The 26,954-nt window shown below is 36.2% G+C and overlaps 1 protein-coding gene across 3 annotated transcripts in view; it reads left to right on the top strand.

Annotated features, from left to right (window-relative positions):
• cyth1b (cytohesin 1b) overlaps window positions 1-26,330 on the top strand; it is a 57,343-nt gene extending 31,013 nt beyond the window's left edge. Inside the window, exons 1-13 of one of the 3 annotated variants that reach the window (XM_063003005.1) lie at window positions 2,003-2,190; window positions 12,023-12,105; window positions 17,770-17,834; window positions 18,254-18,320; window positions 19,153-19,271; window positions 20,120-20,200; window positions 20,402-20,514; window positions 20,857-21,005; window positions 21,199-21,310; window positions 23,806-23,882; window positions 24,395-24,466; window positions 24,544-24,698; window positions 25,077-26,330. In XM_063003005.1, coding sequence (XP_062859075.1) covers window positions 2,163-2,190; window positions 12,023-12,105; window positions 17,770-17,834; window positions 18,254-18,320; window positions 19,153-19,271; window positions 20,120-20,200; window positions 20,402-20,514; window positions 20,857-21,005; window positions 21,199-21,310; window positions 23,806-23,882; window positions 24,395-24,466; window positions 24,544-24,698; window positions 25,077-25,155 — 1,200 coding nt within the window. In that variant the 5' untranslated portion in view covers window positions 2,003-2,162 and the 3' untranslated portion in view covers window positions 25,156-26,330. Of the gene's footprint in view, window positions 1-2,002; window positions 2,191-12,022; window positions 12,106-17,769; window positions 17,835-18,253; window positions 18,321-19,152; window positions 19,272-20,119; window positions 20,201-20,401; window positions 20,515-20,856; window positions 21,006-21,198; window positions 21,311-23,805; window positions 23,883-24,394; window positions 24,467-24,543; window positions 24,699-25,076 lie in introns of those variants that run through there. The other 2 variants (XM_063003004.1, XM_063003003.1) reach the window with 2 other exon arrangements.
• The last annotated feature ends 624 nt before the right edge of the window (window positions 26,331-26,954 follow it).

The raw sequence follows: 26,954 nt of genomic DNA, 5'->3' as shown, positions 1-26,954 counted from the left end.
ATGTAGCTCAAGATTTAACAGACAGGTTGTTTGAATGGTCAAGAAACAGACCAATGTAAAAAATGTAAACAAAAAAGTGGATTTTCAGGGTACAACAGTTTCAGTGGGCTCCATAGTAGAAGACCCAGAAGGATCCCATATCTAAAAAGACACAAACCCTCCCCTTGTCCTTCCGTTTCTGATAGTTATTGTTATAGGGAAATTTAAGCTGATGGATGGACATTGTCACTAACCAAATTAGCTTTATGGGGTGACATCAGTTTTAAGAATAGTTGGGCATACAACAGAAATTAAAAATAATAATTCAACATTTGTAAAGAATAAATAAAATGGTTTGGCATGTGTATGTCACAATGCTAAACTCCAGGGTTATAATCAAGAAATTTAAAATATAATAAAGTGAGACATCTACTGACCTTTTTGGGTACTGCGATTTTCCAGAACATTTCCATTATCCTACAAAGCCTTATTTATCCTCCAGCTGTTAGTGAAATTCCGTGTAACTACAGACAAAACAACTTCTATCTGCTTATTGCCTTAAGGATGCAGTACCAGTTATAATCTTTCCTTTGTATCACACTCTCATCAAATTGACAGGGTAATTCAGTAACAGAGACTTCATTGTACTTACTTATAATCATCTATTGGCCATGGTAAAGATTTTAAAGGCTACTATATTTCAGAGCAGGACGAGAAACAGCTAAAGAGTGATGCTTTTATTTCAAATTATATTGCTTCTACACATACACAAACACCTAAAAGTATTTGGACACCTGACCACAAGCTTGCTGGACATCCCATTTCATCATCTTTTTCTCTTCTGTGAAGGTGTTTCAACAGACTTAGATGTATGTTTGTGAGAATTTCTGTCCATTTAGAAAGAGCATTTGTAAGGCTGAGCACTGATTTTGATCAAGAAAGCCTTAAGTGATGTTCCAGTTCATTCCACAGCTGTTCAGTTGGGCTAAGGCCAGGACTCCGTGCAGGCCAAAAACCAAGCTTTTCTACATGTCTTTATAGACCAGTAATGCTGGAACCAGAAAGGGCTTTCCCTAATCTAATGGAAGCATAAAAACTCCTTTATAAAAGCTGTTGTGGCTAAAACACATAAATTTAAAAATTATATGTGGTGTCTCAATACTTTTGTATAGTGACTATCCAGGACAACCAAGGTTTTGTCCATTTTCAGATGATTTGATGGTTATTTGGAGAGTAATACTACATTTACCAGATGCTTTTTCTATGCAAAGTGACGTACAATTGTGACTAAATACAATACGATTGATTAAATACACATTGATTTGATTAATTTTGATTGCTAACGGTGGTAACTTGGCAGTGGAGGGGACTAAACCAGCAACTGTTTGTTTACTAGTCCAGTTGGGCGGCACGGTGGCTAAGTGGGTAGCGCTGTTGCCTCACAGCAAGAAGGTCCTGGGTGCAAGCCCCAGATGGGGTGGCCCAGGTCCTTTCTGTGTGGAGTTTGCATGTTCTCCCCGTGTCTGCGTGGGTTTACTCCCGGTGCTCCGGTTTCCTCCCACAGTCCAAAGACATGCAAGTGAGGTGAATTGGAGACACTAAATTGTCCATGACTGTGTTTGATATAACCTTGTGAACTGATAAACCTGAGTTATGAGTATCTACCGTTCCTGTCATGAATGTAACCAAAGTGTAAAACATGATGTTAAAATCCTAATAAACAAACAAACAAACTAGTCAGTACTTTAACTAGTAAGCTACCATTTCCCTGTACTCTTGGAGATAAATAAATTCTAGGTCTTGGCAAGGAGACACTCCATAGTGACTAAAGACCTGTATTGGATTGGTGTCCTGTCCAGGGTATTCCTTCTGCCCAGTGTTTCTTGGTGAAATCAGTACGTGCTCGTTATAGTGCACACTTGTAGCAGGAGAGAAAGGGGCTTGTAGGGTCAAACGCTGTGACTGGCTGAGCTAAATTAGAGCCTGGTAAGCCCCACCCATTGGTAACGCGTGGAGTGTTAGCACTGTTTCGTCCGTGTAACTGTAATATTGAGAAGTTCGTTTATTTCGAGTTTTATTTCTTTTGAGTTTAAATAGGTTGTAGAAAGAAGTGGTATAAACACCACATAGCTTTCAGAGGACTTGAATACGTGACTGGGTACAAGTTTGCCCAATTGTCAACAATGGTGCTGAAATCGGAAGATGGAGTCGGTGAGTGGACTTTTTCGGTTAATACTTCATTCTAAACATTCGTATCTTTATTGTTTAATAAAACTTTAAATATGGTAGATTTTTTGAGTTTTGAAATTGAGTTTTGAGTAGGTTTGTAGTGTTAGCAAGTGTTTGAGAATGCAACAGGTTCATATGAAACGCGGACACTGTTTACAGACGTTAACGGGCGTTACTAAAGCTAGTTGGTCCTGCTCTTGTGTTACAGTACAGTCTTTATTTCTCTGTAGTTATAAAGAAGTCAAACAATATAAAACATGTCCAGTTCAACTTCGATTAAAACACGTTGGATCAATTCCAAACCCGAACTGAAAGAACCTTTGCTAAATATACTGAACTGAATGACCTTCCACTGAGCTGATGGAAACCATCTACAGATCACTTTATAATAACAGGCACAGCAGCTAGAAACAGCACATCCCAATATACTGCTCAATTATCTATTCATGTTTCTGTTTGTTCAAACACTAATCTGCGTTTGTTTAGTATTTAGTTTTGCTAGTTAACCGCTGACGTTTCATCTTAATCCATTCGTTCATTTGTTTTATCTTCAAATTTGTCCCAACGGTTTTGTGTGATGTTTCATAAAGCTGTAACGCCAGGATGTAAGATCATATTTGCTTTTAATCAGAAATGGATTTAATATCACTAACTAATATAGATTTTTTATCTTTGATAACAAATAATTGCCTTGTAGTGAAACAAAACTTTATAATTAAACTATTTAGCATTTGGTCATTGCTCTTAATCGAGTGTAAACAAAAAGGTCATGTGACTTATTTGTTTGGATAGATAATGCACTATAAGTAAGTCTATCCTTGTAAATAATTCCCATGTTCACGTTAGGCCTACTTTAAAGTGGTACTCAAAATTTTCTTATTTACATATCATGTCATAACTACTGTTGTTAAAGTAATAACAGCGCCAACAATAATAATTAATACTGTCATCAGTAACAACAAGGAAGGGTAACAAGGGAAAATGGATTAACATTTATCGTGGTTATCTCTTTGGACCATACAGCATTGATGCACAGGTCTTCATAATTTGATCAATAGATAGTAAGGAAGATTTAATGGAAGATTTGAGGTTACATGACTTACCTGCTATTGATTTATTTTAGAACTGCATCCTAATCTGTACATCTGTAAATTTGCCAGGGAATTTTTGGAATTGTTACAGTGTTTTAATTTCACACAACATATAAATTTTCCAACTCATAAAAAAGGTCATACTCTTGACCTTGTCTGCTCTACTGGTGTCCTAGTTCATCAGCCGTCCAGCCATGACCTTACTGTCTCTGATCATTTGACAATCATCATGGACATTGAGGTCACTAAGCCCATCACTAGAGCTAAACGGAAAATATCCTTCAGGAATCTTCAATACATCTCTCCCTCTGCTTTCTCAGATTCTCTTGTTAAAAAGATGTCTGTCTGTCCTGTACTGTCTAGTAATTCATCTGACCTTGTCGATTACTATAATGACATACTCGCCTCATGTCTTGATGAGCTGGCTCCTTTGAGAACCAAATTTGTTTCATTTAGTCATTCTGCACCATGGTACACAATTAAGCTTCACCAAATGAAATCCCGTAAACGCCAGCTTGAAAGACTTTATAAGAAAACCGGTCTAACAGTACATTATCAGATTTATTCTGATTATCTTCAACATTACAAAGACGCTCTTCCGGCAGCCCGATCCACTTACTATTCCGAACTCATACATGCTGGATCAACAAATCCTAAGACTCTCTTTTCCACAATAAATAAACTTCTCAAACCAGTTGACAATACTACCAATTCCTTTACAGTTGACAAGTGTAACTCTTACCTCTAATTTTTTCAAACAAAAATTGAGAATATCCACAATTTTCTGACAGTTTCCCCTGTCATCTCTGTTTCTCCGCCTGTCTCACCTCAATTTATTACCCAGCCTCTGTCTCAGTTCTCACCTGTGTCTCATTTGGACCTATCTGAGATCTTGACAGGGATGCGAAGCTCCACTTGTGTTTTGGATCCTGCTCCATCAAAACTTGTTAAGGGTTGTTTTCCAGTTATCTCATCACTTATCACAGAGATAATCAATTCCTCTCTTAGTTCTGGCTCAGTCCCTCAATCACTCAAATTGGCTGCTGTTACTCCCATACTTAAAAAACCTGGACTTGACTCTAACATTATGAGTAACTTTCGGCCCATTTCCAATCTTCCATTTCTGTCGAAAATACTGGAACGTGTTGTTGCCTCACAGCTCAAAGATCACCTAAATTCCAATAATCTATTTGAATCATTTCAGTCTGGCTTCCGCCCCCAGCACAGCACTGAGTCAGCCCTCCTCAAAGTCACAAATGACCTTCTTCTTTCCTCAGACTCTGGACAAATTAATATTCTCGTCCTCCTTGATCTTACTGCAGCTTTTGACACCATTAATCACTCCATTCTTCTGTTCCGCCTTGAATCCTCTGTCAACATCACGGGTACTGCCCTTTTGTGGTTAAGGTCATATCTCGTAAACAGACAACAGTTTGTTGATATCAACAATTGTAGTTCTGCCATTGCTCCACTGTCCCAAGGCGTTCCCCAAGGCTCAGTGTTAGGTCCCCTTTTGTTTATTCTTTATATGCTCCCCCTTGGTGACATCATACGTCGGCATGGTTTACATTTCCACTGCTATGCTGATGATATTCAGCTTTACATCTCCTCCAAATCCATTAATACTGAACTTCACTCCACTCTGACAAATTGCATCACTGAAATGAAATTGTGGATGAAAGCTAATTTCCTCAAATTAAACTGTGAAAAATCTGATATGATCATCGTAGGTCCTACATCCCTGGCAAAAACCACAAAAAATTTTCAAATTACCATTGATAATGACACTTTGTCTCCGTCTTCTAACATCCGAAATCTTGGTGTAATTTTTGATAGCAACCTCTCTTTTGACCTCCATGTAAATCACATCACCAAAACTGCTTTCTTTCATCTAAAAAACATAGCACGTCTACGTCCATCACTCTCCTTTTCTGCCGCCGAAACCTTGATTCATGCTTTTATTACATCCAGAATTGATTATTGCAATAGCATCCTTTATGGTACATCTAACAAAATCCTAAAAAAACTTCAGTATATCCAGAATTCAGCTGCTCGCCTCCTTACTCATACTCGCTCCCGTGATCATATTACACCTGTTCTCCAAAAACTTCATTGGCTTCCCGTTGCTCAACGCATTCAATTCAAAATTCTTCTATTCACTCACAAAGCTCTCCATAATCAGGCCCCATCCTACCTCACCGACCTGCTCCATCAGCACATTCCTTCCCGTAGCCTTCGCTCTTCTGAGGCTAACCTACTGTCCATACCCTCTAGGACCAAGCACCGGACCTGGGGTGACGGGGCCTTTTCCATAGCTGCTCCATCTTTATGGAATGCTCTCCCCAAACACCTACGAGATTGTCCTGACCTGTCCAAATTCAAGTCACTTCTCAAAACTCATCTATTCAGAGTGGCATTTAACTTGTAACAACACAAAATAAATGCTTTTATTTTTGCTATTCTTTTTAATAGTTTTTATACTTAGATCACGACAGAAATGTGAAGTCCTAGATGCAATTCCTGATTGCATGTGAATCTGTCCTGTTTCTGTCTAATTTTAAGAAATTGTTCTATATTTGTTGTTCTCTCTCATAATTTAGCTAATTTTTAATGAACTGTCTTATGCTGCTCTCTTTGTTTTTATCTTAATTATTCTTGATGTTGATGTACTATTTTGATTTTGTACTATGATTTGTATGGTGTATGTATTTGTTTTGATTATTTGTCTTATGTAAAGCGTCTTTGAGTATCTTGAAAAGCGCTATATAAATAAAATGTATTATTATTATTATTATTAATCTGTATGCCACATTAATCCTCAAAATAGTACCAGTTAAGTGTTAATTACACGTCTTCTTTAGTGCTGTAGAATGTGGTTGAGGACGGAGCACACATCTTTAAGTCTGTGGGTAAAAATAACTGCAGCTGTTATGATCTTTTCTGTATTACAGTAGTGTTATAATAATGAAAACATAATTGTGATTATGAAACGCGTGTCACAGTAGGTCAGTACTGAGTGTGATCATATATTACAACTGCAGCTCACAAAGCGTATAATGACAAAATGCGATGTTATAAATGTGTTCATTTTTACAGTGCTGTATGTAAATTAGCTTATTTCAAGGTATTTAATATGGCACAGCAGTCTAGTAAATCTATTTCTTTTTAACAGTTTTAACAAACCTGCTGTAATATGGCATCCAAACTCTTAATAAAATGTTACAAATCTCTTTTCTAGAAAAATTTAAGATAAAAGTTCTTGGAAAGAATTAATTTAAATTTTGTAATAATTGTGGCACTCTGAATCATAATAGCATAAAATCACGAGGTGCTTAACGATTCCCACCTCCAACATACAATGTGCTTTTAGTGGTTATACTGCATTTGCTTATGCTTCCTACAGATCAACACACTGATGTGGAGTGGGTAGCATTCCATCTTATAAAGCAAAATCTGTGTAGTTTATTTATTGTAATGTTTTGCTTTTGGCGAGGGCTGAGCTTTATTCTTAATCTTAGTCTGTGTTAAGGGTGCATTGTTTTACTGTCTTTGGTTGGAAAAAATCTTAACGTTAAAGAGTAGATATAAACACTTGTCATTGCTTATTACTGGATATTAATCCATTTATGTATGGAAGAATTTATCAGTTTTGAAAATTTTGTTGTGCATTTTGTAACACGTCACAGACTTTTGCTTTTGTGCCTTTTTCCCCTTCACAGCTGTTTTGCTAGCTAACACTGGGCTTTTAGGTTTTAGCCTTTAGTTACCTGTTATCTGTGAAAAGAGTTGCTATGGTGTTTTAGAGAGGGAAGAAAACATTTCCCTTTTTCCCTTCCCCCATTTGAGGATGCCTTGGATAACTCTTTAGTTTTTGATGTAGTAAAATAATGTAGTTAAAAAAAAAAGTAGCATTTGTTTCACTTTATATGGTTTATAATGAACAGTTTCTTACTAATTGTCATTTGAGCTTTTGATAGCTGGTGTAAAAAAGTAAAAAAGATGGTTAATATTGATAATGAACTCAGATTATACAAACAGTCTAAATTTAGACTTCTGCTTTTGGTATATTTCTTTTACTTTTATACTCTTACTTTAATAGCATTGAACAGTACCCCAAGAGTAATCTCAACAGTACAATGACCTATATACTAATTTGCATGTTCAGAGTTCTTACAATAATGGTGACTAAAACAGAATGAACACCATATGGAGTCATGTAGATCTGTTAACTTAGGTTAGTAGCAGCAATGTTTAGCTCCTTTCAAAATCAACTTGGGTAAACAACACAATAGGTAATGGTGTTGGCATGGATTGGTGTTGTATACCTCTTTATATTTATACATTTATGTAGGGCTGCAAATGGTCGACAATCACTAAACTAGTTAATGAACAAATAATGATAAAATAGATTAGAATACTGTAGAACGAGAATGAATAAGCAATATTGTAAGGTGTCACACCTACCTTCCCATTTAAAAACTGAGGTTGAATCCAAGATGGTGACGTTCAAGATAGCTGCCAGGTTTTGACATGTCTTTCCCTTTTCCCCTACAGCTTGTCTGGGATCACCATCTGCCAAACGTTTTTTTTTTATTCAGTATTACTACCCTGTCATTGTAGTGATCAACAACTAAACTACCTAAATGAAAAGCTGTAATAAAATATTTTTATTACTCATCAGTTGATCTTATTTGTTGGTTCATTGTTGAACCACTAGTTGACTAATGTTGCACAGCCCCAGTAAACCACACATGCTTATAAGTACAAATGTTTTTTTTAAATCATGATGTACAACACAGTGCACATGGAACATAGTGGTTTGGCTGCAGTTGTGTGTTTCCATTTTCAGGGGTAGAAAAGGGAGCATTGAATGAAATCACATGATTGTGACCACAAACGGGTTTTTAAAGGCGAAGCTTGTTTGCTATCTGGTCAAAATGCAGACAAAAACAAATCTGAAATGAATCAAGCCTGCCATTGATTCTGGTGGTGGCCTCTTTACTTGCTCTCTCTTTTGCCTCACCCTCTCTGTGGTGTTTGTTTTCATTCTTTAATCTAGAAATAGGGCCAGTATGTGGAGCTGCCGTAGGGTGGCACTAAGTGAGCTTCTGTCTGTAATGGTCTGCTGAAGGGAGGAGACTTGAGGAGGCTTTATTGTGTTACAGAGCAGCTCTAGTAAAGGGTTACTGTCTGGTGTCCTGTACTTTCCTCCAGCTTCTTTCTGTCATCCTACTGCCTCTGAGACTGGATATCATGCGGTTCTTCTACAATCAGCTTTCAGCTTCTGGATGAGTAAACGGTAGCTGGGGATTACTAAAAATGATGGAAGATACAGCTTGTGCTATTAGGATACTAAGCCTAATCGCAAAGCCTTGATTTTGCCAAAAGGCTGATTGGACCAAAACTTATCATACAAAATTGATGTAAGTGCACTACAGTCCCCAGCTTTTGCAGGAGTTTAAGTTAAGTTCTCTTAGTGAAAACCTTGTATAATATATGTATCTTAACTTTTTATACACATGCATGCTTTCTCCAAACCAGCTCAGCATGTTTAGACAAACTAAATGAAAGTCACTTATGCTAACTGAAGTCACTTATGCTGTTAATCGTATTAATGGTTTAACCGTTTATTTGTATGTATGCTGTGAATAAAGATATACAGACATTAAATCAGTGTGATATTTAGAGGTCTAGAAGTCTTACATTTTTATGTGTTTATTTACAGTTAAAGTGGTCGGTTAATACTTTTTGTAATTTTGTTCTGTGGGTCCAAAACACGCTAGACCATTTCGAGTACTCTTATAGTTTGAGCATCCATTTATTTGTAAATGCCTTTTTTTCTTTAGATTGACCCCAGATGGTCACAGAGTGTGTGATGAATGACAGGTTTGTTTGTTCATGCAATATAGATTTGGGGATTAAAATACTATTAAATCGATTCCTTCAAGGGCTTTAATAAAGCACTAGGGTACACACAGTGATAATCCTAGATAGTGGAGGAAAAAAGTTAAAATGAACAGTTCCACCTTTTCTTCTGTAAGGGCCGATTTTTGTTGAATAGCTTCTCAGTACACTGAGCTTGGGCGTTAGTGTTTGGGTAGAGTTTAAATCTGTCTTGTTTACCAATGGCAGAGCTGCTTGGTTCATCTGTAAAGAGCCCTGTTGGATGTCTAATTTTGCAAACCTCTCGTAGGAGCCTAACCTGGTCTCATAATCTAATTTCAGAACATTATTTTGCATCAATAAAGCAGACAACACCAAAACTAACTAAAAATGCAATGTATTTAAGGTAAAATGCTAAGTCTAAATTATATTCAGATATTTTGAGAATGTGAATTGCTTTTTAATCTGTAAAATTTTAGAACTTAGTACCACAGAACACAGCTTCAAGATCACATGACATCAGAACTTTCTCCTCCAGGCAGGCCTTCACACTTCCTATCTTTAAAACACAGGAGACTTTTTATAAAATACTTTATAGTTGTTGGAATGATATTACATAATACTCACCAAGCACTTTATTAGTTACATTTATGTGGTACAAATATTCATTGATGGTTTTAGAAGCTCAACCTACTATCGATGTACCTTATGGGTATACAGTTACTAACTAGCCCATCTGTTGCACTATTAACTTTGTCAGGACCCCCCCCCCCCCCCTTTTATTGTTTACTAACCAGACCCCACCAATCAGATGTTTGGGTGGTGGCCCATTCTTAGTACTGCAGTGATGCTAATATGGTAATGAAAAGGTAGTGTGTGTTGTTCTGCTGTGAGTGTATTAGGAACACACACCATGTTATTACCGGTTATAGATGTACAGTTAGAGACTGGCTTTGTTTTTTCATGCACACTGTGTGTTCATCCTGCTCTAGTCTTTTATTCAGTGGCTTTATATTTTTGTTTAGAACACTGTTGTCCCAGCATTAATATTGTGTTTAAAAATCCCAACAACACTACTGCACCTGCTACACTTATACAACACACCCTACCATGTTAGTGTCATTGCAGTTCTGAGAATGGTCCACCACTCAAAAATTACCTTGACAGAGTTTTATGTGGGTTTAAACGGGGTACAGAAGGGGTAACAAAGTTTACCGAGTTACAGATGGGTTTCAGTCAGTAATTGTATATCCAGATAATGGTTTCTAAAAAAATTAATGAATGATCTGGTGCTGTTGTTTTGGAGTATTTAAAAAAAAAAAAGAGGTTATTCCTCTCCTCCATCCACATGTCAGACAATCTTGTGAGGGGGATGGGGGAGTATGCAAGCAGTTTGTTACTATGGTGACTGGCAGTAAGTTGGTGAGAAATGTGCTTGTGTTGAAAGTAAAATAGTATTTGGTTTGATGGATGCAGTTAGTGTTGGCTTAAGAAATTCTGATGATGGATTGAGTTAGTTTCACATAAACGGTTGCCATGGAGAGGTGAAATTCTGCAACACCCCCTACATTTAGTGTTGAATGTGGAGGGATCAAATGGTCTTGTAGGCCACCAGTGTGGTCGTGAACGAAGGCTTTGTTGAAGTCAGAGTTTTTAGACAGAGTTTTTACACCTTTGTGAGTAAAGAGTAAGAGTAAAAAGGCATTTTTTATGGTTGGTTCTTTATTGTTGTTTTGTTTGGACAGTAACCCAGACTGCATTGCTACTTCACTTATGGGACGAAGCAATCAGACAAATTACTTACGTTGGCACTTTATTCGCCTGCAACAATTTTACTTTAAAGAAATGTGTACAGAAATGTCTGTGCTGGAATTTCACATTTAATGTAACAGCATCCATCTAATTTTTAGTTCTGTATCTTATATATAATATTTAATAATGACTCTCTAAGCTCTACTTAGTTTTAATGGAGAACATGTTATCCCAAAGGATGTGTGTTAATGTGGAGAAGATGCATGGTCAGCATCTCTAGTGATTTATTTACAGATTGATTTCAGAAAAAAATATTCTGACTATGGCAATTGAGTCTTTTGCATATACCTGAGACTGAGGTCTTGCAGAAGAATTTATTTTAATTGTTATTTCATAGTAAAAATGTGTTCATGAGCAGGAACTATAAGATGTCTCATTGTCACTGTTTATTTGCCATGCTTTTATCACTCATGATCTATTTGAAGCTGTCAGTTTCAGATACTACTGCTTTAGGTCTGGAAGATTACCTGTCTTTCTCTCCTCTTTTATTTATAGCTTACCCTTAGTTACAACCACCTACACTACATAACCAGCCCTTCCTTCTGTGTCATTTCTGTATTTCTGTTTCTATGTTGTTTTGTAGTTCTAAAGTACCAATCATGGGCTGGGGGGACTATTAAGAACGATCAGAGCTCTAAAATGAATTATTTTATACCAGGCTACTAAACTTCATATGAGACCATTCTGCTTTTTTTAGCCATGCTGTTTTAGTTAGCCTTGTTCACTCAGTCACCTTGCACATAAATCCAAAAATTAAAAAGGAAAGAATTAAAAACCATTAATTAATGAATTAGACCTTGTGCTTTTCATATCTGCTTACTGTCTGTCTTAAACTATACATGAAGTTTGCAGATTTTCTTTTTTAGTTAAGTTGGTCTCATTGACCGTGAAAAAAGTGCATGTTTTAATGATTAAATTCAGTATGTATGCTACATACAGCATGCTTTGCTTTTATGTACGACTTTGTTATTTTTAAACAATTATTTTGGAATCCTTTAAAGTTATTTTCCTCTTTTTTTCCTTCTCAGTGCCAGATGACCTGACTCCAGAGGAAAAGCAGGAACTGGAGAATATACGACGCCGTAAGCAGGAGCTGCTTGAGGACATCCAGGTGAGCTTTCTGTAACTGATTTGCATATCATATGCAGTTGCAAAATTAATACGCACATTGCAGGAAAATGAAAATTATCTTGATAAAATAAGTATGTTTTTCCCTTTTTGACGTTTAACAAATAATAGATCTGTGAACCTGTTTATGTATCTACTCTCCATTACAAATACCAACACATACCAAAAATAATTCTGTTATCTGTCTTATAACAGCAGGTGGCTTAAATGCTGGAAATAATTTCTACTATATGGCTGTTAATCAAACCACATACAAGAGTACATAATAGTATGTCCAATTAGTTCACTACCTATAATGTATTTAGTAGGCCTACTGATTTACTTTATAGTGCACAGTATGCAGACAATCCAGTCCAATCAAAACCTAGATAGTTATGTACCACTACAATTCAATATCACAACAAATGATGAACTGCTGTAAGGCATATTTTCTGTTTATGGACTATAATAATAAAAAAGCTGTGATCTTTAGGTACATTTTACATTGACTATAAATAGTTATTTCTCCCACTGAGTTAACTGTGCAGTTATGTGGCATTATGTACCACTGAGTAGCACAAAAACAGGTATTTTCTGTCAGTTATACAGGTTGGTGATACTCATTCAACTAAATTAAACTTTTTATACCTTAGTCTTCGGAAACTACAGTCTTAAGTCATAAGTCAGTGGCTGTTAAATCAAGAAACAAAAGACTGTGGCATGTCCTGTTGCATAAAGTGGGTGTAGCATACCCATGCATTACTTAGAAGGTACAAGGTGAGAAATTGACAGGAACCTTACACTTCAGACCAGATGGTGCTGTAAATTTAATTATACTGATTGCATTATTTTTTTGAGAATGCAGATTATTGATCTTGTATCTTTTTGAATGATTGACATCTTAATCATTTGAGTAATCGCATACTCTTTGTATTTCTCTTGCTTTGTCCACCTTTTATCCCTGTGAGTCATCTGACATTGCCTAATGCACAGCTCATTCATGGAATGTTGTGCTGTTCTGATGTAAAACGATGCATTATCTATGCAGGTTATACAGTGCATTAACATTACAGGTCATACATTAGCTGTACTATTGTACCAGCTGTTAGTAGCAAATCCTGTCCATCCCATTTTAATTGGAATGTCTATTATAAAGATAACATAGTTTGTTAGCAGTTAGCTAGCCAACATGCTCTTATGGGATGACAGGAGGCTATTTGTTCATTTCCAACATTAGTATTTATGAATATTTATAGACCTTGGTACTGAATCTGATAAGGTTAGTCATATTGATTCCCAAAGGCACAACGCACAGCATTGAAACCAGCATTAGATCATTCATATTGTGTTTTAATACACAGTGTTTTGTTGAAAAGCCAAAGCAGTGAACCTCAATTAGACAGACTTTAGCAAACACGTGTTAAGCCAGAAAACTACTGAACTGATACAATGATAGTGCTTCCATACTTATACCTTTACTGCCTTGAGAGTAACTCTTTAGAGTAAACATGCCATTAAAATCCAGCTAACCAAACAAACAAACCGACATTAGCACATACAACAGCCTAAGGGATAAGATATTCAGAGGGGAAATTGTAGCAGAATGTGTTAAAGCCAGATGGGAAAGTGGAAATTGACAGCCCATAGTTGCTGTTCTGTGATAAGTATTGCCTAGCAACTCTGACAAGAAACGTTTGTTAACCTGGCCTGCAGAAGCAGAAGGTAGTGTTTTACTACTGTTAGGAACACCCTTACTACCCAGTATTAGTATAGTGTTCCCAAAAAAGTCAGGATAAGATATCCAGTATAAGATGTTTATTTTTCCCCATTTCCCTTAAAACGCAAAGTGTGTTTTGACACTTAAACCTTGCATCCAATTGACAGTGTCTTAAATACAGGCATTATGTATATTATATTATTATATTTTTATTAGAATATTTTTCATAGTTATTTTTCCCACCTAGGCATTTTAGGCTCATTTTAAGCTCATCGAGTAAGAGGCTAAATTGTTTGACAGGTAATTTGCTACTTTTATAAAATACAGTATCCGCCAATGTAATGAGACACGTTTGCTGAGGAAATGTGCTATATTTTTCATGTTCTTGGGTTAATTGCTGAGCTTCGATATAAGAGTTAACTATCATGGTTAGGGCTGCAACTATCGATTAGTGGATTGATCCAGACTTTGAGCTACGACGCGCCAACCATCACATCACCATTCATCAACCATCGTACAGAAACCACAGTGAAAGCTCTTCATGACCTAAAATAACATCATTAACGTTGTGCATCATACATACGATGTAATTTTGCTGATTGTAATATTTACTTTAAAAAGATAATTCAATCCGGTCACATCTGAGTCGATTCTATCAGGACGTTATATAAACTCCTGGTTCACTTTGGTAAATCGTAAGCGGTTCTTACTTGTGATGTAGATGAGAACAGAAAATGTTACAGAGCCAATCAGAGGCAAAAGTTTATTCATTAGCAAATTCGTTAGTTCAGGATCATCTGCTGAACTTTTAGCTCCTTAGACGGAACGAGTCTGACTCGGTTACAGATCTGTGGTAATAGCAGTTTAATTAAGCTTTTTAATGAAGCTTTTTAATGTAAGAGAGTCACACAATGTTCTGTAGTAGTTGGTGTTTATTTAAAACCACGACATTTAATTAATAACAGTAAACACGGAGAGATAACTGAGAAGAGAAACTTACGTTTCGCGAAAAATGACTCGTGAATTAATGAATCACTTATAGCGATACAGTGAACAAAGCGTCTCTTCTAAAGGCGCACACACACACACGCGCGCGCTGCTCTGGTTTATCTTTACTGTGAGGCTCTTTTTAAGTTTATTTATTTTATTTACTGCTAACACCCCCACCCCCGATCGCAATCGGCTATCGGCTGATGTCCCTGAAAGGAGATCGGAATTGGTGCCAAAAACCCCGATCGTCCCATCTCTAGTTCTGAGTTTTTGTTTTTTCCAGCTTAAAATTATCTAAAACTTTCTGTTGTTTTCTCTGTCCAGTCTCCTCTTTTCACCCCTCGCTATTTTCTCTCTCTCCATTTTGCAGTCCGTGCTATCAAATCTCGGCTGTTTCGAATCGCACACTTTCATACTGAACAGTACGCAGGAGAGGCGAGCGTGTCCAAAAAGTAGTATTCATTTAACTGTATGCGAAAAGTACCCGGTTTATGTCCTGTTAAGTACTGTTTAAGTATGAGATTTCGGATGCAGCCCTCGGCTTCTTCACGTCACCTGCTCACAGCGTGAACGCATTGTTAAAAAGTGCGAAACACCGTGAGATGTATATAGTTGTATGGATTAAACGATGCCTCGATGTGAAAAATTTAAATAGATTTTTAGTAATCGAATTACTTGAGTTTCTCGAGGAATCGTTTCAGCCCTTGTCATGGTCTAAATGCACAAGCTGGCATGATTGTTAGAGGAGGCAGAAATGCCATCCTTTTTATGGTTCTGGCTTAAACTCATGACCTCTGGACAACAGAAACAATACATCTTTCAAGTTCGCCCTTAGCCCAAAATATTACAACGCTTTTTTCAAGAGTTCAAGTTCAAGAGAGAATAGTCGTATGGTTGATCCTTTTACCCGGTAGCAGTCGAAAGATTAATCCACTGGTTACAAAATTATTTTGGTCAGGCCAAGTAATACACATAAAGGCAGGCGTAGCATCTGTTACTCAAGTTAACCCTGAACTGAGGTTATGGGTCACATACAGGAAGGGGGGAAGTGCTTAGCTCTGACTAGGTTAAGTGAGGTGTTGAGAAGGGTGCTGATTTGACCTCATCAGGTAAAATGCTCATGAAGTGCTAATGCATGAGACCATGGATGAGTGATTTGGTCTCAGTGTGCCTGTCCTTGATGGCTTTGAAGTATGAGTAGTATTGATCTGTACATTGACTCCTGAGCTGGATAAATTGCTAATGCAGTGTGGTTATGTGATATTGGATGCCATACACAGGCACACATTTTAAATGGAACTAAGTATGGTATTTTCTAGTAGTATTTTGTAGGCATTTAACATTTGGAGTGGACACTGGTGGCTCAGCAGTTAAGGTACTAGACTACTGGATCAAAACCATCTCACCTTAAACCTTAGCTGCTTGTATTGCATCCTGTCCCAGTAGTTAGGAACGTTAGCATCTTTTAAATATAAATAAATGCTGATCTTCCAGATCATGCTTTATGTCTTATTGTGTATTAAATGTAAGTCTGACCTGTCGGCTTTCTTAGAGCCAGTATTGTGTAGATTGCTTGCAGATGGTGGGGCAGCAGCATGATTCTGATCCCTCTGCCCTTTCCCATCAGCTACTGTATCACCAGCCTTTCATTGTGATAAAAGGATTTCTGAGGGTGGCAATTCTTTTTGGAGAAACAATGCATCACTCTTTTACTCAGCTTACTCTTCTTTTTAATCATTGTCTATTTTGCAGTAAATAAACTTAAAAAGAGCCTCACAGTAAAGATAAACCGGAGCAGCGCGTGTGTGTGTGTTTGTGCCTTTAGAAGAGACGCTTTGTTCACAGTATCCCTGTAAGTGATTCATTGATTCATGAGTTGATTCGTTTTTATGTAATCTTTTTTTTTTATGTGTTTTTAAGTTTCTCTTCTCAGTTATCTCTCCGTGTTTACTGTTATTAATTAAATGTCGTGGTTTTAAATAAACACCAGCTACTACAGAACATTTTGTGTGACTCTCTTACATTAAAAAGCTTAATTAAAAAGCTTAATTAAACTGCTATTACCACAGATCTGTAACCGAGTCAGACTCGTTCCGTCTAAGGAGCTAAAAGTTTTCTAAAAGTTCAGCAGATGATCCTGAACTAACGAATTTGGTAATGAATAAACTTTTGCCTCGGATTGGCTCTGTAACGTCTTCTGTTCTCATCTACATCACAAGTAAGAACCGCTTACGATTTACCAAAGTGAACCAGGAGTTTATATAACGTGCTGATAGAATCGACTCAGATGTGACCGGGTTGAATTATCTTTTTAAAGTAAATATTACAATCAGCAAAATTACATCGTAAGAGCTTTCACGATGGTTTCTGTACGATTGTTGATGAATGGTGATGTGATGGTTGGTGCTTCGTAGCTCAAAGTCTGGATCAATCCACTGAGCTGTTAACTTAACGTGGTCTTTATATATCACACGATCGGATCGGCTACTTTTAGGAAATATCGCCGATCGCCGATAGCATATTTTGATTAAAAATCAGCCGATACCGATTTGTAGCCGATCTATCGTCCCATCTCTAGTAACTACTAGTGAATTTAAATTACAGTTATACTGTAGCAGTAGATAATGTGTATGAAGTAGTGAAAGTATATAACTCAGCATTCTAAATTTACCATACCCTTTAAACTTTAGGTCAAAGTTTCAACACTGAACATTATATTTTTTCTCATTTCATCTTTCTTTTTTCGGGTTTTTCCCCCACATGCTAGACAATTTATTTTTACACATGGATTAATTTTAATCACTACATGAAAGGATATGTTAAAGCTTTTGTTGTGCTGAGATTGTAACATTTTTTCCCCTTTACATTAGGAAAAACACCAGAAAGCTTTGCAACGGCAGCTTTGGCAATTTCTTGTTTTATTTCTATACTCACTTTTTTCTTTTTCTTCTTCACTTGCAGAGGCTTAAGGATGAGATAGCAGAGGTAACAAATGAGATTGAGAACCTGGGCTCCACAGAAGAAAGGTTAGTGTGTGTGTATGTTTCTCACATGGTGTAATTGTGTTTGTTTGAAGGGAACGTCTCTTTAAGTCTCCTCCTGAAGCTAGTTAAAATAATTAAAAGTAAGATGGACAAACAGTTATTTGTATTTCTTGCAGAAACTCATTGTCTTTGAATACTCGCACAAAGTAATGCACATCTCTAATGAATGTTGGGAACTAGTCTGTAAAATGCTTACATTATGTATGTTAATTTTATTCTGCTGTAGTATTCAACTCATTTTATTTCCAACTCCCTAGTACCTCCTACATGGATGGTAAATAAGGAGCTGGTCAATAAGGCCTTGGTGATTGAGAATCCATTTATCAGGTTAAAGGCATGATGAATGTCTGCTATGCTTGATTTTTCCCTCCATACATAATAAATGTTTTTTTTTTTTTCAGGAAAAATATGCAGAGAAATAAACAGGTGGCGATGGGTCGAAAGAAATTCAACATGGATCCCAAAAAGGTATACATTGAATAACTGATTTTATTAAGTTGTTTGTATTATACATCTTTAATTTGTTACTGCACTATACAAAATGTATGTTGCCTCTAAAAAAAATATCATAGGGTAAGATACTTTTTAACACCTGTTGGCCAAAAGTATGTGAGCACTTTTTCTGTTGAATGACTTCAGATGATGTTTAGCCATGTTCTTGCCCTAGACAAGCAGTTAGTAGAATGGGCTCGACGGAAGAGCCCAGTGACTTTATGTTGCACTGTCTATGGACCCCACTTTTCTAATTTGTTAATTGTAATACAGAAAAAGTGTTCTGAAAAATCATACAAATGGCACGCCATAGAGGTGGCTCTAAATACAGAGCTTATAATGGCGATAAAACACAACACAACATAATACAGAAAGTTAAAAGCATCTGTTCCTAGTTATAGCAGTTACTACTGAATTTTTATGTGTTTTTGGAAGCTACGCTAGCTTGGTTCTGTGTAAACTTTGGTGTTCCATGGCTGATGTCAAGTGACATTGAAGTTGCGTGACAGTTTGTGCTTGTGTAAAGCTTTACACCACTGCACTACACAAGTAGTTTAAAAGTACAGATAGATTAACTTGTGGTGTCTGTCCAACAAAACTATCTGCATTCATTGTGATGTTCAGAAGTCATTATTTTTATTTTCTCTCCATTCACCCATCAAAGCAGTCATACAATCCAGAGTTTTTCTGACATGTTGTATAGTCTATGTAATCAGGTGTATCAGTTTTGATTTTAGTGCACATGTGTTTTGGATCACTGGAAGTAACTGGAAGGACGTCAGTAAAACTGGAATTTACCTTTTCACAGGGGATCCAGTTTCTTATAGAAAATGACCTTCTGAAGAACACATGTGAAGACATCGCTCAGTTCCTCTACAAGGGTGAGGGCCTCAACAAGACAGCAATTGGAGATTATCTAGGTGAAAGGTATGGTGACAAGATTGTTTCAGATTGCTTAACTATATATTTTTTTTAATATGCACTATGCAGACGACATAAACTGTGTTAATTATGGTAGCAACATACAAAATAGTTTTAGATTTCATGAAATCTATGAAAGTAGTTTAGTACTAAACATCCTATTGAACATCTCCTGCACTGCTCCTGGTGGGGAGGAAAAGAATTCCTTTGCTCAGTGTGGGCTGATAGAAGAGAGCAGATTCTGTTTTCTCTGCTTGGTGGTGAGATCAGTTCTGCTGCTTGTGCAGTTTGAGCCCAGGGGAGAATTACATCATCTGTCATAAGCTTGTCCTTACCACACGCCCCACAGTCTGCCAGAAACTGAGATCTGGTTTGATCAGGTTGGCCAGAGCCCTGCTTAAGCGATGTGATTCACATGATATTATATTGTTTAATCATTATTGTTTAATTATTCGAACTGGGTGAGTAGCAAAAATAATAATGTTTAAAATCCCAACTGGTATTTTTTGACCATCCTGTAGTTAAAAGGTTGAATATCCTTTAAGTCCAACACGATTTTTCATACACCTCTCTTTCTATTCCCTCATATTATGACACGAACTTACACACTTGATTGATAGTTGCAATGTTTGTGAATATAATAGTATAAATTGAATTAATGTAAAGCATTTAGGATGTGGGTTGTTAATTAGGAATAAACTCTGTCTGTAAATTTAATGGATTCACAGCCTGGTGACCTGACAGCAGGTCCATTTATACACTATGTGCTTTGTACAAGGTTTAAAATGTATTATTATTAAAGTTATTGTGTATACTCCAGTGATTTATAAAACTGTATTCTTTCTTGGTTTCAGAGATGAGTTTAACATTAAGGTTCTTCATGCCTTTGTGGAACTTCATGAGTTCACAGACCTTAACCTGGTTCAAGCACTCAGGTACAACTTAAGACATCAAACAAATAACTCAAACTCCTTACTTTGTCTCAGTCTCTTAAGAATGATTTAAACACAAAATCCTGCAGTGTAATTTTAATCTTATTTGATGCAACATAAATATGATTGCTATATAATATGTGTTATCATTGTTATTAATGTTTAGGTTTCTATTAATCTCATGTCTATCATTGCACCATGCAGACAGTTTTTGTGGAGTTTTCGGTTACCAGGTGAAGCCCAAAAGATAGATCGCATGATGGAGGCTTTTGCACAGCGTTACTGTCAGTGCAACCCTGGTGTATTTCAATCTACAGGTTAGTGTGCTTATATTATGGCAGTTGTGTTATATAATACTGCTTATGTGCTCCACTTTAAGACCCAACCCTCGCTATACACTATATTTACACCCACACATGTAGTTACTTATACATGAACTCGCCCCTCTTACTTACCTCCCATTAGCATTATGTACTTTGCAATAATGCTGAGAAATACAGTTGGCTTCTCCTGATCATACAGTTCCACTTTAAGGGGTGGAACATGTCTTATCCTGCAACCAGTAATTCATTAGTACTGAATTGCTTTATTATATGTATTGTCTATTAGCGAACAAACGACACAAATAACAGCCTTCTCCACTTCTATTGTCTCTGTAGATACATGCTATGTTCTTTCATTTGCTGTGATAATGTTAAATACAAGCCTGCACAACCCTAACGTAAAGGACAAGCCAACAGCAGAGCGCTTCATAGCCATGAACAGAGGAATTAATGATGGTGGAGACCTACCAGAGGATCTGCTCAGGGTCAGTTCTTGTTTTAAATTTATTACTGCTGTCTGTTTGTGCTGGAAACTTAAAACATCCAATTGATACTTTGTTGTTAAAATGCTTTTGTGTCTGGTTTTGGTAGGAAGGTTATATTAGTCAAAAAGAGGCGCACGTGCATTCTTTGTATGTTAATTGTCTCTGCCTCTTTGTCATTTGTACATAATTACAGAATCTGTATGAGAGTATCAAGAATGAACCCTTTAAAATTCCCGAAGATGATGGCAATGACCTCACACACACGTTCTTTAACCCTGACCGGGAGGGCTGGCTACTCAAACTAGGTGAGTGAAAAGTGCTCAGTTTGGGCTGAGGGTACATGTTAGGTTCCTGTTACTCCATCGACTTAAAAATTAATAAGTTTTAGCTTGTACCAATGTTCAGCTCTTAGTGATGTTCAGTAATTGTTATAACCTGTATATGTAAGTTAAGAAATCAGAAAGAAAAAAGATTTTTAGTTAGAAAAACTGAAATGTGTAAAATGTTGAAACTAAACAGCAAACATTCTCCTATTGTAAAACTTTGAAGTAACATCTGACAGTTGATTATAAACATTCCATTGAGTATTAAACTCAATTTGAAGCCTAGTTTAAGCCTTGTAGACTTCAGTCTTAGAAATGCTTCACTTTTTTATCATCATTATCAAGTCTGCAAAGAAAGTTACATTGTTGCAGGTGTACAAAAGCACTAATGAGAGTGCACTTCCAAGTCATAATAAGGCCTCAGTGTTGCATTATTTAACCGCACATCAAATCACTTTTTTAAATAGATATAGTTCATGTACTAACCAAAAGCTTGTTTAATGTAACCCATTTACAGCTACTTTTTATCTGATATAAATATGCAAATACCAAATAATACAGGTTAAGGGAAGTGAAATTGCAAACTAGAAGCCTTTTCCACGAGTGGTCTCATACTTGTGGTTGCCACCGTGTTAATTTAATAGCGGGATTGTGAGAAACACTGGGCAACACTACACCCTTGTGGATGTACTCGGTAATGCTTACATTAAGTTTTGTACCATATACCCTGCACAGCGATGCTTACACAATGCACTGTTTTACTTTTACTAATTATGATAGTAATAAGTAGCAGTGCATGTAATATAAATCTGCCAATCCACATATGTCACAAAGAACATTATAGCTAGTAATTCACCAATATGAGCATTCTGGTCCAGCATCAACATCCCATATTTCTCATGTACATCCGGTGCCAATACTGATAATCCAAATAATAAAATTAAACAATCGGACTATTTTCCATACTGTTAAATTACCAAGAGTCAAAGTCAATCATACTAGTTATTGGTTAGGTTTTCATCGAGTGGACATTTATGTGTTTGATGTGCAAGATACATGCTTCTGTACCAAATTTAATTTTTATTATGCTTTTGTTATTAATTGTTTTTGTTTTGTTTTCTTTCACCTTTATTTTATGTTCTCTTTCTTCAGGAGGTATGTACCCTGGTTTTTCCCATTGGCCAATAAGCTGTGCTTCTGGGTGCTTTCTGTGGTGTGCTTTGCTCTCATTGCCCATATTTAGTTCCTTTGATTGAAATAAAAGAACAATATTTCATTTATTCTGTAGATGAAGTATTTTGGTTGCATTTTCTTGCATTGGTTATTAGCTTGATAACAAAGGTACTCTGCTGTGTAGCTTTTACTGCATATTGTTGCAATGCTTGCAATGTGTGAAGCCTTGTATTATTGCTAACTTTAGCCATATAGATTACATATAAGAACTGTAATTTTCTGTTTCTACATCTGAAGATTTCACAAAGCTGCTGTCTGGAAGGGTAAACATACTCAGTAGTAGGGTTTAAGAACCTCTTTAATGACAGAAAATAGAAACCCTTCTTCTTCTTCTTTCGGCTTTTTCCCTTTTTTTTTTTTTTTTTTCAGGGGTCGCCACAGCGAGTCATCCTCATGATCGCTCATTGATTTGGCACAATTTTTACGCCGGATGCCCTTCCTGACACAACCCTCCCTAATTTATCCGGGCTTGGGACCGGCACTACAATGCACTAGTGCATCTAGCGGCTAGGTAGAAAATAGAAACCCTATTTTCTATAATATAACAAAGCTTGGTTAAAATAGCTTTCACTATTTTACTTGATCAGTTATTAGTTCATATACATATGTATATATCTGTCAGCTGTTGTGTTATAGGAGGCTTCGGGAATTTGTAATGACTGAATTTAAATCTTAAGTCTTTTGGTTTCTACTGGTTTGTTCTTATTTGCTGTTTACGATTAACAATAGAGTGGCTTATAAGTCTTTTTGACCATCAGTTAACATGGAATAAATCCAGACCAGCATTTTACTTGGCAAGTATTTCCTAGCAGGTCTGCAGCATTAATCCAGGGTCTTTATCAAACTGAATAACCTCATGATTTTAAATATTTCTAACACCAGTGTGAAAAGCTTATACATTTAAGTCCTTCTGCAGTGAGTTGTGGTAATGTTTTTGTGAGAAACAAAGCATGACTGGGAACGGATTTTTTCAAGCATTAAATAACTTTGATTCTCTCTCTTTTTTTCTTGATTATTATGCTCACCTTGTTGCTGATTTTGTGGGAATTTAGTTTTTTTATGACCATCCACTAATGTGACTTAACCATGCATATGTCTGTCCGCTGCAGTGCTCCAAACTTCATCCCGCTGCATTGCTCCCGCTGCCGTCCCACCGTCTTTTCTCTCAAAATTTAACCCAATTTTCATGCACCTCAGCACTGGTCAGTAACATTACCTCACTGAAACTGTTTCTCACTCTACAGGCGGACGAGTAAAAACATGGAAAAGAAGATGGTTCATCTTGACAGATAACTGTCTGTATTACTTCGAGTACACCACGGTAAGTAACTAAGACTTTGTGAGGGTAACTAAATAAGCTGTTTGAAATGTGTTTATGCACTACATGGCTAAAATTATGTGGACACTTAAAAAAGCGCTTAATAAGTTTGGGTGTTCCAGCCACAAAAATTGCATACAGGTGTATAAAAACATTGTATAACAAGTTTTTAGCTTCGTACCAACACACACATGCACACAAAGCTAGGCCTATAAAACATGCTTTGTCAAGAGCCAGTGAGTCAGGCAAAAACATGTGAAAAAGGGTGCAACCACACACAGTAATTATAAATACAATTAATGCAGTGGTACAACACGTTTTTCCAAGACACTAGTGCGAAGGTAAAATGTGTGGTGTTGTTTTACAATTCAATTTATACACCAATTAATTACATTGTATATTATAATAATATATTGTGACATGTATATAATGCTAATAAAGTGTGTGTGTGTGTGGTACTCAACGATTTTATTATTTCTGTTTAATTTTTGACTTGTATTAAATTTGTATCTTAGGATAAAGAGCCTAGAGGGATCATTCCCCTGGAAAATCTGAGCATTAGAGAAGTGGAGGATTCAAAGAAACCAGTATGTTCACTCTCACTACATCTGTTCTGCCTTTAAACAAATGTTCATTTATACATGTTATAAATAAATGTTTACAGAACTGTTTTGAGCTCTTTATCCCAGACAACAAGGATCAAGTGATCAAGGCCTGTAAGACTGAGGCAGATGGGCGAGTGGTAGAAGGAAACCACACATTCTACCGAATTTCAGCTCCAACTATTGAGGAGAAAGAGGAGTGGATCAATAGTATTAAGTGAGTATTTAGCAATTATTCTCATTTTAATTTGAAAATTGAGTTTGATGAATGGTACAGCAGTAAGTGCATGAAATACTATTCATGAGTCAGAATCGACTCAACAGCACTTAGTCATAAGTCATAGCTATATTTAAGTAATTACAATTAAAAATGTATTAAATATGAATATATTTATTTACTACATTATGGTTGTTACCTAGTGATATGTACCACTTACTACAACTACAAAAAACAATTATATTGCAAAATGTAATTGTATTCAATTAGGTTGTTATTATTATATTATAATTACTGATTTAAAAAAAGAGGTCTAACCATCAGGGAAACCAGAAGAATGTCAAAATGCTAATGTAAATTGTTTATTCTTGTCTCCAGAGCTGCCATAAGCAGGGACCCCTTCTATGAAATGCTTGCAGCCAGGAAGAAGAAAGTGTCTTCTATAAAGAGGCCATAAAACTTTCCCCCCTCTCTCACTCAGACTTTCAGTTTCTACCTGTGCAAGGTTAAGCAGTAAAAATCCCACTGTGGACCTGGGAACTGTCCTGGAATTCAAGGAGTGGAAACCAAAAAGCCATATATGTAAATGTTTGAATTTGTCTTGCTCAGGAATGCCCTGCTTTTTTAGGTAAAAAGAGCACTGGGAGTTTGTGTGAGCTTTATTGCTATATCTTCTATACTCCTGGCGATAATGCGCGCACACACACAATCAGGAATTTTGTACAGGTTACAAGCAAGATTGTTGCACTGAAATATTACAAAATGGAATTCAGCTGAATGTAGGTGTGTATATTCTGCACTTGATTCATAAACGCTGCTTTTGAAGAACTGTACTGGAATACCCATGTGAAGCTGTAAAATACACATCAACCCAGATGAGTAAGTCTGACTGAACATGGTGTCTGAATTAACACGTGCTTAACTAGCTACAGACGAAAAACAACCTTTGTTTTCTTTGATGGATGTACATGTGCTAAATTTAACACAGACTCTGAAATATAAGCATTTTATTTACCAGATTGCCTAAACATTTAAGTTAAATCCAGCTTGTTCACAATGGTTAAGCTTGTACTTTCTGCTCATGTTCTATTAAGGACAAAATTGTACATTTCTTATCAGTCAAGGCTTTTTTGTTTGTCAGCAAATTTAGCACATTTTTGTAGCTTTTATACCTGCCTGTCCAGACCATTGAACATTATTTAAATAACACATCATAATAGTGGCCTTACATGCTTTAATTTACTGTAGCCTTTAAACAAACATACATGAGAAATTCACCAGTCTTTTTATTTTAACAGTCTTTGCTATAATTTGACCCAATTTTATGGAAATCCAAAGATAACTATTTTTTTCTGGACTTATTTGTGTCACACTGTTACATTGTAACACTGTTACGTTTGAAATCAAACTGGTTAGAACAATTATTGTTATTAATAATATTATTATTGCTATTAATAATAATAATAACTATAATTATGAAAAATTTGCTTTACTGAATGTTTAGCCTTATAATTTGTGAGACTTGAGATTGCTTAGAAGTTTTTTGTTTAAGTGCACTGACTAAAAGAAAAGCTGATGTTTAGTTAATAATTTATCAATGCTGTATATATGGTAAAAATATATGAATTGTAATTTTCAACTATCTTTAACTGTTTAATTTTCATCACTGCTTTGTAGTCTTGTAATAAAATTTGTCTAATGCAGAAAATTTAAAATCCTTTCACGTTTGTAATACATGCGAGATCACCAGTAAATTTAGAAAAAAAAAAAAAAAGATTAAGGAATCATCTTTCACAAGACTTTAACAAACAAGATGTTCCAGCAATGTGTGCAGATTAATAAAGTAATGAATGTATACAAAAATATCAGTATAGTACATTTTAAGGACATGAAAAGGATTTTTGTGACTGATTAAAGACCATTACAAATTATTACCCATAGTTACTTCATTTGTCTGTTCACTTGGCATCTTGTAAAATTTAGTTGTTTTGTTTTTTCCCCAAAGTAAACCTTCAGCAGAATCCTGCTGCTGCAGTGTAAAGACAGACAGCTGCCTTGTGCAAACCTAAACTGAACTAATTTCACCTTTAAGATCAACTAAGGTCTCAATTTTATTTAAAAGAAATGATCTTTTTAGCACTGAATTGTTAGGAGCCGAGTGTCTGATAAACTTGTCTGTATTATCATATGAACTAGAGACATGGACAGCAGACTTTGCCATGTCTGCTACAGTTTGGCTGACAAGCTTTTTTAACC

Source organism: Trichomycterus rosablanca, chromosome 10, assembly GCF_030014385.1.
Source record: "Trichomycterus rosablanca isolate fTriRos1 chromosome 10, fTriRos1.hap1, whole genome shotgun sequence".
NCBI classification, from domain to species: domain Eukaryota; kingdom Metazoa; phylum Chordata; class Actinopteri; order Siluriformes; family Trichomycteridae; genus Trichomycterus; species Trichomycterus rosablanca.
Note: the sequence above shows the minus strand (reverse complement) of the source record. Positions and strands in the feature narration are given on the sequence as shown.